The following is an 18,359-nucleotide window of genomic DNA, read 5'->3' as shown; positions in this document are numbered from 1 at the left end:
TTTTCACACTACCGAATATAGACAAAAATGACGTCTGCTCATCCGACTACCGTTTCTCTCAGACCAATGGATACTTTTAAGCCTAGAAGCAAGGGCACTCCTAGGACATCTACCTCTAGCCACCATTTTACTCCTGCTCCACCACCCCAAGCTCAAATGCTTAAAATGGCGGAGGATCTTATGACATACTGGTGACAACATACTGGACCTGATCATCACCAACATGGGGGATCAGTGCTTCACACTAGAGGTAAACCCTTCGCTGGTAAGATCAGATCATAAACTAATCACACTGGACATCCACATCCCGACCCCACCCCAAGTCAAGGAAACCACTGTGAAAAACTTTTCAAAAGCCAACTTCACACTTCTCAAGACTGAGGTGGATAGTTTCATAGCCCCCTTGCTAAAGGATAATGCTGCCCAAACCGCAGAATCCTTTACAAGTGCATTCTATGAGCATCTACAGGGATGCATGGATCGAGCCATCCCAAGTAATACCAAAACTCACTCCTCCAAAAAAAGGAAACCAGTCTGGTGGTCCCTGGCCATAAATAAGCTTTACAACAGAAGGAGGAAACTAAAACATGATATAGCTAAATCCCAAAAAGGAAAGGCATCACTGATCAATATTAGCAAGAAACTACGATCCCTCATAAAATCATCCAAGGCCAGTTTCGAAAGAAAAATTGCCAAGGACTCCAAAGATAACCACAAAGCCTTCTTTAGCTATGTCAAAAATCTAGGTGGTAACTCTCCGATATAATCTGAGGTAGTTCAAAATGGCAAAAAATACACTGAACCAACTGACATTGCCAACATCCTGGCTGACAAGTTCAGTGCAAACTTTACCCCCTCCCCCTCACCCCCAAAAGGGCCGGTGTCCATCCCAGACGAATGCAGAGCCCCAGACATCACGGACACATGGGTAAAAACAGCCCTCTCCAAAGCTAAGAACACAGCATCAATGGGACTGGATGGTGTCCCAGGCTGCGTCTTACACGAACTCCAAAAGGAACTAAACCCTCACCTAAGTTCACTGTTCAGACTCAGCCTTACCACAGGCTATGTACCCAAAGAATGGCGTACAGCAACAGTCATCCCACTCCAAAAAGGTGGTGCCACAACAGAACCAGGGTACTATCATCCTATAAGCCTGACTAGCCTGGTCTGCAAAACTGTGGAGCGAATCATCATGGAGCTCATAAACAGGGACATTGGGAACCTCCAGACACTAGACCTACCCAATTCGGCTTTGTTAAAGGCATATCCTGCCTCCTAAACCTAGTTGACATCTTTGAAACAGTTACCAAGGCCATAGATGAAGGAAAGGTAGTCCACACAGCCTACCTGGACCTCGCTAAGGCCTTCGACACCATTCCATACCCTGGCATCCTAGATAAGCTCACCAGCTTGAACACTAACCCCTATGTCACGAGATGGGTGGCCAACTGGCTCACAGAACACACATGGTCAGAGTCACGGGTGCCATGTCCGACTCTAAACCAGTTACAAGTGGCGTTCCACAGGGCACAGTCCTGGGACCCCTCCTGTTCAGTATATACTTCTCTGAGGTACAGGCAAGCACGGGAGGACTATGGCTGACCAGGTTCGCAGATGACTGCAAACTGGGGGTCATAATCGACTCACAGGCTGACACAGACATCCTCCAGAAGGGTCTCACAGAGACAGATACCTGGTGTCAAAACCATGGCCTCAAGCTGAATGCCAAAAAATGCATAGTCATCCCCTTTGGGAAAAACAAAGTGCCCACAAATTATCACATAGGTGGTAATCCACTAAGTATGGAAGATGTAATTAGGGACCTGGGGACCCAGGTAGATAGCAACCTCTCCTTCGATAATCACATTGCCAAAGTAGTTAGAAATTCCTTCTATGTAGACCACCTAATCACGAAAGGGTTCACCTCTAGATCAAGAGAGGTCATTGTGCCCCTCTACTCATCACTCATTAGGCCCATGATAGAGTACAATGCCCCATTTGGAATGTATCTTACTCGACACCTGCAACAGCTGGAAAGACCAAAGAAGTACATCTCCAAGAGGATCATGGGCCTCCAAGAGATGCCCTATGCAGCTCATCTAAAAAAACTCCAGCCTTACTCGGTTGCTTACCGCCTGCTCAGAGGTGATCTCTGCCTGACGTACAAGGCCATGTCCAACCCAGAATTAATGGACATGCTCCACCTCAAGAAAACCAAATCTCTTAGAGCCACACGCTCCAGTGAACTAAACCTCAGCACAACAATAAACAGGACATGCTGGAGGGATAGATTACTGTCTTGAGACTTCCCTCACTCTGGAATAAAATCCCACTTTGTTAGGCAGAGCCCCTCGCTGACTCTCTTCAAGAGAAATCTTGACGAGTGGATGGGAAATCGTAGGTTTACCCCTGGGATCACTTCAGTGGCCCTGCTAGACAGAGGCCCAGGATACTAATTTAAAGGGGAGGCGAAAGCCAACACATTCTGGCTAGGCTTATAAATGCCCTTGGGCAGATAGCCTAGTACCTACCTATGAACCTTATCAGGGAAGGAGATCTTTCTCCTGAAATACTGACAGAACAGGGTTTGGAGTCTGATTATTCAGATTTTGAAGAGGAACAACAACCTCTGACTGCTTATGAGGATTCAGAATCAGAGGAATCCATTCCTTTTGCCTCACCACCAGAAGATCTTTCCTTTGGGGAAACCCTTCACACCCTCAGGGAACATTTCCATTGGGAATCCCAGGACTTCCCTCAGTCTAAGGCAAGACTAAGAGAGTTTCTAGACCTGCCCCAGCACAGATCCTTGGCCATCCCCCCAATCTCAGAGGTGGTGGATGATGTCTTCCATGAATCCAGCTTAGCTCCTGACACCCTCCCACCTGATCCCAGAAAACCTGACGGGTATTGCAGAGTACCGGATTCTCACAAATACCTGTACAGAAGTCCTGCTTCAGACCCCAAGTCGTTACACAGGGACCAAAAGGAGCTAAGGCCAGTTCTGCAAAGAATCTTATTCCTTATGACAAGGACTCCAGAGCTGTGGACATATGGGGTAAAAAAAGTATACACCTGTGCAACCTTAGCTATCAGAGCACTCAACTGTCAGTTCTACATGTTAAAATATAACAGCACATTTTGGAACTATTAAAACAAAATATTTCAACCTTTCCTGACTGTGCCAGTTCGAAAGAGTCAGCAGATTTACTGCACTCTACATGTCAACTGGCCAAACACGCTTTACACTGTGGATATAATGCCCTAGAAGCCTCAAGCAGGGCAGCAGTGTCAGGATCTGTCATTAGGAAACATGCATGATTGAAGGAACAACCTCTCCCTGATCATGTCAAATCTAAATTACTTGATACACCCTTGGATAAGGACCGCTTGTTTTGAGTAAGAAGAAGAGGTGCTTAAAAAGATGGAAGACAAAGCAAAATCTATGCAAACAGTAAAGGATCTCTTTCAGGTACAACCTCCTAGGTTCAGCAGGAATTTTCCCTCAAAGCACTGGTCCTTTCCTGCACCTAGCAGACAGGGGCAAGGTAAGCCCCACATGGACATACCACCCAGACTCCTATCCCAGGGACAGCTGGGAGTTCTAAGCCATCCCTCTATGGCATAAACTCTCAATGACCCCCTCTCCCTCCTCTGCCCTGTTTTCACTCTCTATACACTAGGAAGGCTCTCCCTCTGCAAAGAAAATTGGCATTCTGTAGCAAAAGACCAATGGGTCTTAAGGATAATTTTTCAGAGATACAAATTCTCCTTCAACGAACTCCCAATTCCGAAAGGGTACCCAAACTTACCTCCAAATCAGTGGGCAGAGGCATTGAAACAAGTCCAAACTCTCATTATCCCAAAGGGCAGTAGAACCTGTCCCCTCAGATTACAGAAGGCAAAGGCTTTTATTCCAGACTATTCCTTGTTCCCAGAAAAGAGGGCAATTGATGCCCCATCCTGGATCTATCCATTCTGAACCTCCCTGGTGGTCCCCAAATTCAGAATGCTAACTTTGCAGCAGCTGCTGCCTATGCTGACTAAAAATGCCTGGTTAGTCAGCCTAGATCTAAAAGATGCCTACCTCTATATCCCCATAAGGGAATCCAGCAGGAAATCTGTTCGCTTTAGAGTAGGCTCACAACACTTTTAGTTCTCTCCGCTACCCTGTGGCTTATCTTCTGCTCCCAGGGTATTCACCTAATGCTTAGCCCTGACCATAGCCTTTTGCAGACAGAAAAATTTACAGATTCACCCTTATCTGGACGACTGCTTCGTTCAGGCAGATTGCACAGGAAAGCTCCTCAAGGACCTCCTCTTTGTCGAAACTCTCCTGACTTCCTTAGGGTACACCATCAACAAGAAGAAATCGAAGCAAACACCCATCAGGAAGATCATTTTCTTGGTAGCACAGCTGGACACAGCATCCCAAATGGCCTTTCTATCCCCAGAGAAGCAGAGCTTCCTGCCTCTCTATTTTACCCAGCTGGCTTCTAGAAGTCACCTCACTGCGAAGAAGTTCCTGCAAGTCTTGAGGTGCATGGCATCTTGTATCCTTCTAATTCTTCTGGCCAGGCTTCACTTTCTAATTCTTCTGGCCAGGCTTCACAGGAGAAGACTTCAGTGGTACCCAAAGAACCTTTAGTGTCAGCACTCCCAATCTCTAGAGACCTCTCTCCCTCTGAGCCCCTGTATAAGGGCTACGTTTCTCTGGTGGGCAGGAGCCTGTGCCCACAGCAACGGTCTTTCCTTCGCCCTCCACTCAACCGGGCATTCCATTACCACTGACGTGTCAGACATTGCTTGGGGCACTCGCCTAGTAGGCAGGTGCACCCAAGGTCTTTGGGATGCCCAGCACCTTCCCTTACACATCAACCAGCAGGAAAGGATGGCAGTACAAAAGGCTCTGACATCCTTCAAACCTCATCTCATGCCAAAGGTTCTCCTTATCAAAACAGACAACACCACAGTAATATGGTACATCAACAAACAGGGAGGGACCCAATCTTACCCTCTGTGCAAGCTAGCTATGAACCTCTGGCTGACAGTCTGTTGCATGGGATTACACCTAATAGCCCAATACCTACTAGGGATCAACAACACCCTGACAGACCACTTAAGCAGAAACTTACTGGACCCCCATGAATGGCAGCTTCACAGAAAAATCTTTTTACAAATAACTCAGGAGTGGGGGACTCCAGAGGTGGATCTCTCTGCTTGAATCTCAACCATCAGCTGAAAAAATTCTGTACCAGGGAGTACCACCACCTAGCATGGAAGGTGGATGCCTTGACCTTCCCCTGGAACACCCTGTTTGTGTACACATTCCCTCCTCTGCCTCTTATTCCCAAGGTACTGATCAACATAAGGGAGTAGAGACCAAAGGCCATCCTCATTGCTCCAGATTGACCCAGACAACATTTGCTACCCCTTACTGTGCAGCATGACCTTACAGCCTCCCAGGCAGCTTCCCATGATCTCAGACCTCTTGATTCAGGTGTGTGTGTGTGTGTGTGTGTGTGTGTGTGTGTGTGTGTGTGTGTGTGTGTGTGTGTGTGTGTGTGTGGGGGGGGGGGGGGATGCACCCAGATTGCAGACTCTCAAACTATATCAGCATGACTAATACTCTAAAGGCAAACAAGGGGCCCCTGTTAAGCAAACAGGTCCTAGATATTATTACAGAGGCCCGAAGGCCCAGCACCAGAAAATCTTAAGCAGGAAAATGGAAAAGATTCTGCTCCTGGAGCCAGTCCAGAGGGGGGAAACACCTCACAACCTTCCATCCCTCTTATCCTGGACTACTTATCGGAGTTACTTAATAGTGACATCTCCTTTTCCTCTATTAAAAGCCACGCCTCAGCCATTTCAGCTCATTTTGATACAGAACAGCCCCTGTTCTCCCATCCGTTGATTAAACAATTCCTCAGAGTGGCTTCTAATATCAGACCTCCTAGAAGGCCTCCCACTCCATCCTGGGACCTGAATTATGTTTTGGAAAAAAGTAACCTTACCACCCTTCAAACCTGCTACTTCAGCATATCTAAGGTACCTCTCCCGGAAGAGTGTTTTTCTCTTAGTTATTACCTCAGCCTGAAGGTTTTCAGAACTTCAGGCACTGATGGCCATTGAGCCCTTCATCATCTTCCATGCAGACAGGGTCTCCCTGAAGACTATTCCCTCCTTTATGCCCAAGGTGGTATCTAATGTGAATCTCAGCCAGGTCATACATCTACTCACCTTCCTTCCTAACCCTCAAAACAAGGGGGAAAGAATTCTGCACTCACTAGACATGCACAGACAGCTCAGATACTATCTGGACCGTACTAAATCCTTCAGGAAAACAGACCAACTACTTGCCAGCTTTGCCCCAGGGGCAGAGGGGAAGCCCATTTCCAAACAAACCATTTCCAAATGGATATCACACTGTATCCATTTCTGCTACAGATTACAAGGAGAACCCCCCCCCCCACGTCTATGTGAACCCATTCCACTAGGGCAGCCTCCACTTCCACAGCATTCCTCAGAGGAGTTCCCACCAGGGACATCCTGGAAGCTGCCACCTGGACTTCTGTCCATACCTTTACCAAGCATTACCACCTATCTCTATTTTCTAAGGCTAGGGCAGTGTTTGCCTCTGCAGGGCATGCTGACTCATGCCTAGGTCTCTTACTAATCCTACCACCCCTCTCCTCAGCTTTGGGAATCCTCCCACAGGTGATGACTGCAGCAGTGAAACACGAAGAACATAGTACAGTTGTGTACACTTACCATAAATGTAGATGTTAGAGTGTATTCACTGTTGCAGTCCTAGATGTTCTTCATTCCACATTGCTGCAGTCCTAACTATTGGGTAGTCCGCTGTCCAGTCGGCCCGAATACCAGAGTATATGGCTGACGTCGGTCAGGGCGCATTAGACTGACGTCAGTACGTCAGGGTACTAATGCGCATGACCGACGTCATATCCTCAGTCTTTTTTGCCGCATGGTCCGATGCAGAAGCAGTTTTGCGAGTGCAGGTTGGCGTTCTGAAATTTTCTGAAGTCGGAGTTTCAGACCGAATCAGAGTTGGCTAAGTACCCGTTAGAACATTTTGGTTTTTCTTGCCTCAGTATTTAACCGGATGTCAGAAAAAGTGAATAACTGTATTTCTTGTGGGAAACAGATACCTCATAGGGATTACCATACCTTGTGTATACCTTGTTTAGGGCCTGAGCACGGCGTTGTTGGATGCCGCTCTTGTGCTAGGTTTAACAAACGCACTATTAAGAGAAGGTTAGACTGTGCCAGGTTAGTGTTTGGGAAGCGTTGCAATTATAAAATGCCGCCGGATGCTCCGACGCCCGCTTCGCCCAAAAAGCGCAAGGACAAAACAGCGAAGCCTAGGGTTGATGAACCGGCAGTCCCGGACGCCGGTTCTTTAGAAGGCTCAGTGGAGCCAGAGGTTTTGCCAGGAGTTTCTTTGGAGTCTCAGGCAGAGACTTTACTGTTACAGGATGTGCCTTCTCAGGAGGTAGGCCAGGCTGAGGGGGCTTCTCAGGTAACTGTTCTTCCCTCTCTTCCTAAGGTAGTTAGAGCCTCTCCTTCTGTTTCCAAAGCTTCTTTGCGAGGTAGGCCAAGCTTAGCTTCAGTGGGGGCTTCTCCTACCACTTCAGGCTCTGTGCCTAAAAAACATATGCTTAAAATGGCAGAAGATTTGATTACTATGATTAGAGGTTCTATGCCCCCCCCTGATAAGAGGCCTAGGGTGGAACCTGAGTTTGATAGTTTTGAACAGTGTTCAGAGGCTTCTGAGTCTTCTGGAAGATTTGCAGGAGTACCCTCCTTATTCTGATTCTGATGTGGATGATTCCACTCCTACAGCTTCTCCTCCTGAGGATTTCTCATTTTCAGAGACTCTGCATTCCATGAGGGAGCACTTTAAATGGGAAGGCCAGGATTACTCTGATTCCAGGAAAAGGCTTAGGGAATTCTTGTTTTACCCCAGCATAGGCCCTTAGCTATACCTCCTGTGTTGAATGTGGTGGAAGATGTTTTGCAGAGGCTTCCTGAACCCTGATTCTTTGCCTCCTGCTCCTGTTAAACCTGATAGGTACTATAGGGTGCCTGAAGCTCATAAGTATCTTTTAAGAGTCCTAGGGCAGACCCGAAACTGTTTCTCAGGGACCTAAAGGTGTTAAGGCCTCTGTGGTTAAAAACCCGTTCCCACTGATAAAAGGCAAGGGCTTTGGAAGATGGGAAAGAAAGTGTTTACTTCTTCCACTTTAGCCATGAGGGTTGAATTGTCAGTTTCACATGCTAAAATATCAAAATTATCTCCTTTCACAACTGAAATCTAAGGTGGATGCTTTGGCGGAAGGTATTGAGTGTAAAGAGTTGCTGGATTTAGTTCATGTGTCTGAACAAGTGGGTAAGCATTCTTTGCAATGTGGTTTTGATGCTGTACAGGCCTCCTCGAGGGTGGCTGCCACTAGTTCTGTTCTTCGCAGGCATGCCTGGTTGAGGGATCAGAATTTAGCTGAACATGTTAAGACAAGGATTTTGGATGCTCCTTTACAGTCTGATGTGTTGTTTGGTTCGCCTGTGGAAGCAGTTTTAAAGAAAATGGAGGACAAAGCTAAGTCTATGCAAACTGTTAAAGATTTTTGCAGGTGCAGCCACAAGTTTAGTAGAAATTGGCCTACTAAGGGATGGACATATCCTGTTTATGATTCCCAGTCTAGGGGTAGGTCTAGGCGTGGTAGGGGCAGAGCTCAAGGTTCTTTTAGGCCTAGGACAGGAGTTCACCTGCTCCAACTTCTGGTGAGGGCAGGGGTCAGTCCTTTCGTAAACAGACCCAATGACCTGCCTTTTCAGCTGCCAGTAGGTTCTCGTCTGGCAGCTCCTCTGGGAGGAAGACTGTCTCTTTTCAAAGAAAATTGGGATTTAATTACTCAAGACAGATGGGTGTTGGATATCATTCACCACGGTTACAGGTTTTATTTCCATACATTACCCACTTTCAAAGGCATGCCAGACGTTCCTCCTCCACAAAGGAAAGAGGCTCACAAGCAAATTTCTCTGTTGCTCCAAATAGGGGCCATTCAGCCAGTCCCTGTATCAGAAAGGGGCCTAGGATTTTATTCTCGCCTGTTCCTAGTACCAAAGAAGGGGAACACGTGGAGACCAATTTTGGATTTATCTATCCTCAACACTTATCTGGACATTCCCAAGTTCAAGATGTTGACGTTACAACAGCTTTTACCTCTGCTGGGCAAAGATCACTGGATGGTAACTTTAGATCTCAAGGAAGCTTACCTTCATGTGCCTATAAGAATAAGTTGCAGGAAGTATCTGCGTTTTCGAGCTGGAAATTCTCATTATCAGTTCTCTGCATTGCCCTTTGGCTTATCTACTCGCCCAGAGTATTCACAAAGGTTCTGGCTCCAGTGATAGCTTACTTCAGGCTAAAAGGAATTCAAATCTATCCTTACTTGGACGACTGCCTGATTCTGGCTCAAGAAAAGGAAGAACTTCTACAGCATCTGGAATATGTTATAGCAGTGCTAAGATGCCTAGGGTATTCTGTGAACGAAATAAAGTCCAGTCTAGTACCCTCTCAAGACATGTGCTTTCTGGGTGTGAGACTGAATACAGCAGCCCAGATGGCCTTTTTAACCCCGGACAAACAAAAGAGTCTATCCCTTTACTTCCATCAACTATCTCATCAGTCCGTGCTGACTGCAAGGACAGTCCTTCAAGCATTAGGGTTCATGGCATCTTGTATTCTGGTGCTTCCCAATGCCAAACTGCATATGAGGAAGCTGCAATGGTACCTCAAGAATGTATGGACACAGCACTGCCAGGATTTGGACACTGTCATTCAAATAATACCTTGCCTTCAAAAAGAATTTTTGTGGTGGGCTCAGGAATGTCACCTAAACAAGGGACTCTCTGTGACCCGGCCAGAGGCGAGTCAGATTTTAACGACAGATGCCTCGGACATTGCTTGGGGAGCTCATCTGAATGGAAAGTGGATACAAGACAAGTGGCCTGCCAGACTACAGCATCTACATATCAACATGAAGGAGATGTTAGCAGTCCAGTTTGCATTAATGGCTTTCAAGGAGTTACTTCTTCCAGGGCAGGTGTTGATTCTAACAGACAACACAACTGTCATGTGGTACATCAACAAACAAGGGGAACACATTCTTATCCTCTATGCAGGCAAGCAATGATTTTATGGGAGACTGCGCTCAGCTTGCAACTAACTCTTCAGGCAAGGTTTCTGCGGGAGCACAGAACTCCTTAGCAGATGTGTTAAGCAGACAAATCATGGATCCCCACAGTGGAAACTGGATCTTCATGTATTTCAGAAATTGACAGTGTCATGGGGAACTCCAGACATAGATCTGTTCGCTTCTCCACTAAACCACCAGCTGCCAAAGTTTTGCACAAAGGGTTTCATCACACAGCTTGGAAAGTGGATGCTCTGTCTTTCAGTTGGAAAAATCTTCATGTGTATGCCTTTCCACCTCTGCCTCTTCTTCCAAAGGTGCTCTTAAAGGTCAGACAAGACAAGCCAAGGATGATTTTAATAGCTCCAGATTGGCCTCGGCAACACTGGTATCCACTACTAAGGAGTCTGGTAAGGAAGCCTCCATGGCCTTTACCTTTGATTCCACATCTGTTGTCTCAGAAGGACGGTCATCTCCTCAATGTCAAGCTTCACTCTCTTCATCTAACAGCCTGGCATATTCTATGTTGACACAGCAGGTCTCAACTTCCTCAACAAGTTTTAAATGTGATTATGGAAGCTAGAAGACCTAGTACAAGGAAAGTGTACGAGAAAAATGGAAGAGATTTTTATTTTGGAGTACAGCAAAGAATTTAGAGATTTGAGCCTAATTTGAGTGTGGCTCTTCAATATCTTACTGAGTTATTGGACAAAGGTTTGTCCTTCTCTTCCATCAAGATTCATGCTGCAGCAATTTCAGCTCACTATGATTGTGACCCACCTTTGTTTTCGCATCCTTTGTTCAAGCAGTTTCTCAGAGGGCAAAGAATATAAGACCCCCGTAGAGCTCCTACTCCTGCTTGGGATCTCAATTTTGTGTTGGAAAAACTTACTCTACAACCTTTTGAGCCTGCGGCTACTGCTGAATTGAAATACTTGTCATGGAAGACTGCTTTTCTGTTGGCTATTACTTCTGCAAGAAGGGTGTCTGAGTTGCAGGCCCTTATGGCAGTAGAGCCCTTTTTGATTTTCCATAAGGACAGGGTATCATTACGTACTAATCCTTCCTTTATGCCTAAGGTGGTTTCTAGTGTGGCTTTAAACCAAACTATTCATTTGCCTACTTTTTATGCAGAACCCCAAAATAAATGGATAAAGATTTTGCACACTTTAGATGTACACAGGCAATTGCGTTATTATTTAAGCAGGACTAAGGATTTTAGGCAGTCTCAGCAGTTGTTTGTTTCTTTTGCTTTGAGTTCGCAGGGCAAGCCTGTGTCAAAACAAACTATTTCTAGGTGGATTGGGTTTTGCATTGCATTTTGTTATTCCCATCATGGCAAGGAGATTCCAGCTGGGATTAGGCCTCATTCCACTAGGGCTACTGCCACTTCAACAGCATTTCTAAGGGGGGTGGCAACTAAGGATATTTTGGAGGCAGCTACTTGGAGTTCAGTGCATACTTTCTCTAAGCATTATCACCTTCCTCTCTACTCTAAGTCTAGGGCTGGTTTTGCCACAGCTATTTTGCAAGGCATGTTGTCAGCTCCTGCTCCTTTATGATTTGCCAGCCTCGCTTACCTCTGCTTTGGGATTCTACCCAATAGTTAGGACTGCAGCAATGTGGAATGAAGAACATAGTACAGTTTTGTACCTACCATAAATGTAGATGTTCGAGGATCCACATTGCTGCAGTCCAATTACCCTCCCTCCTTCCCTCTGTGTTTAGGGGTGGTTGTGTAGGTGAGGTTATATGCTGGTATTTTTGTATATATTTTTGTATATATTGTACATATTTTTGGTGCAGGTATGTTGGGCCTTGTCTTTTTAGGGTCTTCTGACATCTGGGGCAAGAAAAGACTGAGGATATGACGTCGGTCATGCGCATTAGTACCCTGACGTACTGACGTCAGTCTAATGCGCCCTGACCGACGTCAGCCATATACTCTGGTATTCGGGCCGACTGGACAGCGGACTACCCAATAGTTAGGACTGCAGCAATGTGGATCCTCGAACATCTACATTTATGGTAGGTACAAAACTGTACTTTTCCCTTCCTCCTTCCCCCTCGTATCTTCTTTCTTTAGGGAGGCATAAGCTTCTAACGGTGGCTTTTAGCCACCAGGACCACTTTACCATATTTACTTGGGCCTCTGAATGGTTAGGGCAAGAAAAACTGATGTAATGCCATCAGCTGCTTCCTTTATAGCACTGACATCCTGACATTAGTCAGCAAGCAGCAGCAGCTGAAGCAGAAAAAACATTGACTCTGGTATTCGGGCCGGCCGCGGGATACCACAGCATGGATAAACCACAGGTGATGACTGCAACAGTGAATACACTTGAACATCTACATTTATGGTTAGTGTACACAACTGTACTTTTCACTTTTTGATGTCAGCCAGAAGTGCTCTTCACATCACCCGCAATGTACCCAGTAATGATGCCTTCTGTAATTCAGCATCTGCCCTGTGTAATCAAACATGTTCTGTGCATGACCTCTTGTCTATTTCTCTGACTTATGAAATGTAGGTAATGTCCTAGATCTGTCAGACAGATGATATTTATGATTGATGTCTCTTATCACACTACCTGTATCATGATACTTTCCCTTACTTGTAAAACTGTATGTAATAGTTTCTTTGTACTACATTTGTGTATCCTTCATTTATTGTAACCCTTCATGCATCACACTTTCCCTAACTTTGTAAAATTGTATATATTAGCTCTGTGATTGATTTTTTTTTTTTTTTTTTTGTATCCTTCATTTATTGTAATGTTTTATGTGCATTAATGTGGAGCCTTTCCTTTTTTCTCTGGGCCTCTGCTGAAAAAGGACTTTGTCTAGTTGGACTTTCCCAGGAACCAAATGTAAAATAAATTAAATAAATAAATGCAGAAAACAATAAAGGCCTAGAATATTTCCTCATTGAATTTTCATTACAACAGAAATAAAATGATAGATATTCACCATGTTTTCATTTGTAAAACACCATTGCTTCAGTACCATGCTTTCTTGCAACTGCAGTAATGGGGTCAAATTTGATTATGTTGCACTGGTCTCCCTGCTGTTAAACATTCCTTTTGTGTGTTTGGTAGCCGAGTACTCTGTTTACATTACCTTAAAATTTATTAATGAGATACAAAACGAGGTCTGAGATATGATGCCTTTCATAGATGGGAACCAAAGGCTTTTGATCCCTTATACCTTAACTTGTCATAGTTTGACATTTGGCCTTCTGCTGTTTCCATTTTGTTTGATGTATTGAATTTATGCTCAGTATGCTGAGTACACTAATGGCCTAGAACGTTTTTTTAATTCTTTAACTGGACTTGTGATTCAGCCCCCCACCCCATAAGAATCCATGTGGAATAAGCTGCATTGCATGAAGATGTAGGTGTATATGTTTTTACAGCTATTATTCCAAAAAATGTGCTATAGTGCTTCATATGGTTACAGACAAGTGAACTTTATTTCTAGGTTTGACCAGTAGTCTTGTATAGCCATTGGTGTGCTCTGTTTTTGCCGCTTGATTCTCAAAGAATGTATGTTTTGCATTGTTTCAGACTGACAAAGTATGTGTCAGAATCATATATATATATATATATCTATGGATCTATTGCTTTTGGCCAAATTACATTTAGTCGAAAATGATTTCAGGCAGCCCACTTCACTGAAAGCTCATTTGATTGAAAGCTCATTTGGTCGAAAATGGAATATACCCCCTGCTCCACTCCATTGTGACCCTGGAGTGATAATATAAAGTTAGGGGTGTGTGGGGGGCAGCTAGATTTTACTGACGTTATATTTTTGTGTATTTTAAATGGATACACAAGTATATACTAGTGAATATACTGCAAATATGTGGGTTGGCTATGCCCCCTTACGCCCCCCAACTTTATATTCTCACTTTAGGGTCGCACTGCAGTAGGGTAGGGGCTGTATTCCATTTTCGACCAAATGGAATACGACCAAATGGGTTTTCAGTGAAATGCATTTTCGGTGAAGTGGGCTGCCTGAAATAATTTTCGACCAAATGTAATTCGACCAAAAGCAGTAGACCCCATATATATATATATATATATATATATATATATATATATATATATATTATATTAACGTATATGTACATATATTTGTGTGGTTTTAATAAATGAGAGCCATAAATTATACTTTTTTTTTTTTTTTTTTTAGGAAGAAGTGATTTTTTTTGTCATTTTACGTTAATGCAAAATACATATCTTCTGACAGGCATACAGATATTTGAGATTATGTTTACTTTCCATAAAAGCTGTTAGGCTTTGCAAAACAAAATGTAAGTGGTATTATTTAGGAGTCTTCTGAAAATGTCATAAGATTATCTTGCAACAGTTGAAAGGATCTTATTTGAGGTTAGGATGGAATTCAGGCCTAATTGCCTTAGTAAATTAACATAGGTAGGTACATGGTGGAACATTTACCAAGCAGGCAGCAGGGAACAAATATGCTGAATTTACAGCAAAGCAAACAAAAACCTATAAACCTATCGAAATGTAAATACATGGTGGTGTGACTGCAGCCATAAAAAGTGTATGGTTTTGTTTGGTAATCTTTCTTTGTATGTGGTGAAGCATTTAAAATTGATTTTTTCCATAAATTCTAAGATACAGAAGCACTTTTCGTTTTAAGGGGAGTCCATTCTGAGAAAGTTATATAGATAGTCCAGTTTTAGGCAATGTTACTGGCATAGTTTGAGCTGTACAATATTTTATATGCGAGCAGCAGAAATAGCCAGTTAGCAATTTAAAGGGACAGTACTTTGGACAACAGTTAAGTAGTTAATGTATGCATCGATTTTTTTTCCTGTTACCTTGGTTACTTCTTCACAACTTATATTACATTGTTATCTCCATGTTTTTGTTCCAGTTGTCAGTTTTCATGTTACAGCTCTGCCTCAAAGAAAATGAGCGTACTTATGAATGACTGGCTTTGTGATATCCCAGTGGACTTGCTAGCTGAAGAAATTCAGAGAGAGATGAAAACACAAGTGAAAGAAATATTGTTTACTAAAGCTTCTGCTGGAGGAGCCCTTGCCTGTGTTCCACTCAGAGATGATTTTCAGCAAGGCTGTCTCATCTATCCGTGCACAGAGGCAATGAATGTGCTCAGTATCCTTACCAATATAAAAGTTTGACTGATACTGACTAGGTAGGTGAATTTTATAAAGATCTGTTTTATATTGTCATTCGTATAGGTAAGCAGAGATGCAGTTTATTTCATTAATTTCACTGTGCTGGGGAGTACTATTTTTAGTGAGTGTTTTATTTAGAGAGAGACTGCCAGTAATTATAAGTTTAAAACAGAAGTTCAAAACATTTTTATTCGCTGTCCAGTCTGTCTGCATGTGTTTAATTTTCATTATTACTGTGATGAATAAGTATTTATTTTTATATTTTTATTTGAAGAAAACTTTTCCTCCATGACACTATCAGGTATTCCAGAGCAGTGATATTTTTCCCCACCGCATATTTCTGTAGTTAATTACACCCTGGGATTCAGAAACATGCTCACTGTGTTGATGGTGATCGGCCCACTGTGTTTGGGCACAGTGTGGCATAGAGCTCACTATCAGTTAATGAGAAAACTCAGAGCTCACACTACATATAATTAGCAGTCTTGCTGTGTTAGTTTGGGGAAAGCAAGACAGGGTGCTACACATTTATTTATCCTTTATTCCGTCTAGGCTGTTTCCCTCTTTTAAGGTGAAACCCAGGGTGGTATTTATACTGGTGAGAGAAGGTTGTCCAGGACATTTGGGAACTTTCCTACTTTTTTCGATAGGTGGGATCTGTTATTGCCACCTGAGCTACCACAAACTCCAAAAAATGGTATCTTGGTTTAATTTCTCATCTAAAGGATGACACACACAAGTGCAACACTTTCCTTATGCTGCAGTGCAATGTCAGCACTCCAGCTACCTACTCTGGAAATGGAAACCACAGCCTTCTGCACCAAAGGAATATGCACTACCTGCTGCTCCAATGACACTGCTAAAATGTAACTGCAGAAAAGTCCTTTCAGGGAATTTGCAAGTCGGCATTTAAAAGTATTACACTAAAAATTTGTGAATTTGTACAGCAGTTGCATTCTGTGGAGGAAGAGCTTGTGCATGTTTCAGTACTGGGGTCTGCTGCTGTTGTGGGACTCCTGTACAGTTTACCTGGGCCTGCATATTGTACAGGTGGGAAAAGCATAACTTCAGTTAATTTGGGAAGTCTTTGTATAGAATGCTGTGCTTTCAAGCCTTGCATAATATTTTTTTCTAAAGTAGGGTTGGATGGGATATAGGAATCATCACACAGCCGTATAGTGCCTTACTTTGTAAGTCAAACCATGATGCATACTTGCAGGCAGTGTACTGATTTCAGTGATGCCCACTGTGTGCCTTGATAGCTTTAGCTTGTCTTAGATGTGAGGCATAGCCAGCCTACTGGATAAGGTTACCTGCCTGTTCGCAGTTTGTTCCTCAGTGTGACTGGGGAAGAAGAGCTGATGACGTTTAGTAAATACCTATGACTGTGCCATATAATCAGTCTTTCAACCCATTATGTTTAGATATTAACATGACCATGACTCAGCTTTTTAAGCTTACTGCAGATAGTGTCATATGAAAGGCATTGCTTACTGATATATTTGTGGGGTATATTTTTTTCTCCACACTGTTTCATACCTGGTAAAGGAAAGGCATGAAAATGTAAGTTTTCCTACACACAGAATGAAATCTTGTTGTAGGCTCTTCATCTGTATGGCCGACTGATGTTCATCTAGGAGTACTCTGACTGGAGCTGCCATTAGTCTATGCATGGGTAAGCTGTCAGGTGGTAGGTTAGCATGTTGCAGATATCAAAGCTCTTGGTGCCCAAGACTGAAACTATAGGTAGATCAGACATAGTACCACCTATATAATTAAAGACACCAAAAGTATGCTGCTCATCTTGTTTGGGAGGGCAGAGCTACAGGAGGCAGCCCTTCTGCCAAATCCCTATTGATGAAGCCAGGGGAGTTTCTTCTTGGGGTGATCAGTCTCATTGCTTTCCCACAGTGGTTGGCTGGTCCATCTGTGACTGTAGTGCTAATGGCTGCCATGCATGTGAGAGGCCTAAGTTAAGATCATAGAGTGCCACTACCTCCACAGCAACATTTAGTATGGAAATGTGTGTAGCAGTAAAGGTTGTCTACGAGGGTGTGGTGGTTGTGCCAGTGCCATGTCTGGTAGAGGGTGTCTCAGTCACGCAGCACACCAACCTCTAGCCAAGGCCCTATTACTACTTGTGAAACTCTTGAGAAATGTATCTCCCATGGGGAGAGGGGGCATGCACAGGATTGCTGCACTAATTCAGTGGGTGCCCTGGACCGGTCTGTAATACCTTGCCACAGTGCTGCAATGTCCCGCCACCACACCCATGCTCATTCAGCTTGCATTCACACTTCTAGACACACACACACACACACACACACACACACACAAGGTGGCAGTGGCTTCCCTCCCAAAGTATTTTACAATGGTCCCCCTTCACTCCCACATCAGACACATACACTGCAAAATGTTGGTTTTTTTTAGTTACTATAACACTTAACACAGTTCCATGTGGAAGAGAGTGCACATTTATTTTCCTGCCCCCATCTCTGCAAATAACTATTGTTGCCTTTAAACTTTGTTACTTTGATTGCCTATGTCTGATGCACAGTATGGTTAATCTTGTGTGTGGGTAAGCACAGTCTGGTGGTAAGTTTGCATGCACCATTTCTGCTGCAGTGTATATATATTTTGCTATGGCTTAAAGCTATGTGCCATTCACTACTTTATGGCCAATGCAGTGGCATACTGTGTCCCCTTCATCTGGCATGACCATCCCACTGCCTGGTGTGGTGACACACATCCCTCCTGTGTATGCCTTTCTTGCTGCAACTGATTCTCAGTATAATGTTGTGTAACATTGCATATACTTTTTAGTACATATGCCGTACTGTAGAGCACCACCAAATACACCAAGACAAGAGGACATGTGCCAAAACATATGATTACCAATGACCCAGGTTTGTGACCATGCGTAGTTGTATCCCCTTGGGTTTTGGCCCTACAAATTAAAAATTTTAGAT

At 43.8% G+C, this 18,359-nt stretch overlaps 1 protein-coding gene across 1 annotated transcript in view; it reads left to right on the top strand.

Moving 5' to 3' along the window:
• The window catches only part of TAF1C (TATA-box binding protein associated factor, RNA polymerase I subunit C), a 1,469,099-nt gene that overhangs the window by 404,210 nt on the left and 1,046,530 nt on the right, over window positions 1–18,359 (top strand). Inside the window, exon 7 of the mRNA XM_044078672.1 lies at window positions 15,126–15,367. Coding sequence (XP_043934607.1) covers window positions 15,126–15,367 — 242 coding nt within the window. The remainder of the gene's footprint in view (window positions 1–15,125; window positions 15,368–18,359) is intronic.

This window comes from Protopterus annectens, chromosome 1.part1, assembly GCF_019279795.1.
Source record: "Protopterus annectens isolate FY-2018-M chromosome 1.part1, PAN1.0, whole genome shotgun sequence".
NCBI classification, from domain to species: domain Eukaryota; kingdom Metazoa; phylum Chordata; order Ceratodontiformes; family Protopteridae; genus Protopterus; species Protopterus annectens.
Note: the sequence above shows the minus strand (reverse complement) of the source record. Positions and strands in the feature narration are given on the sequence as shown.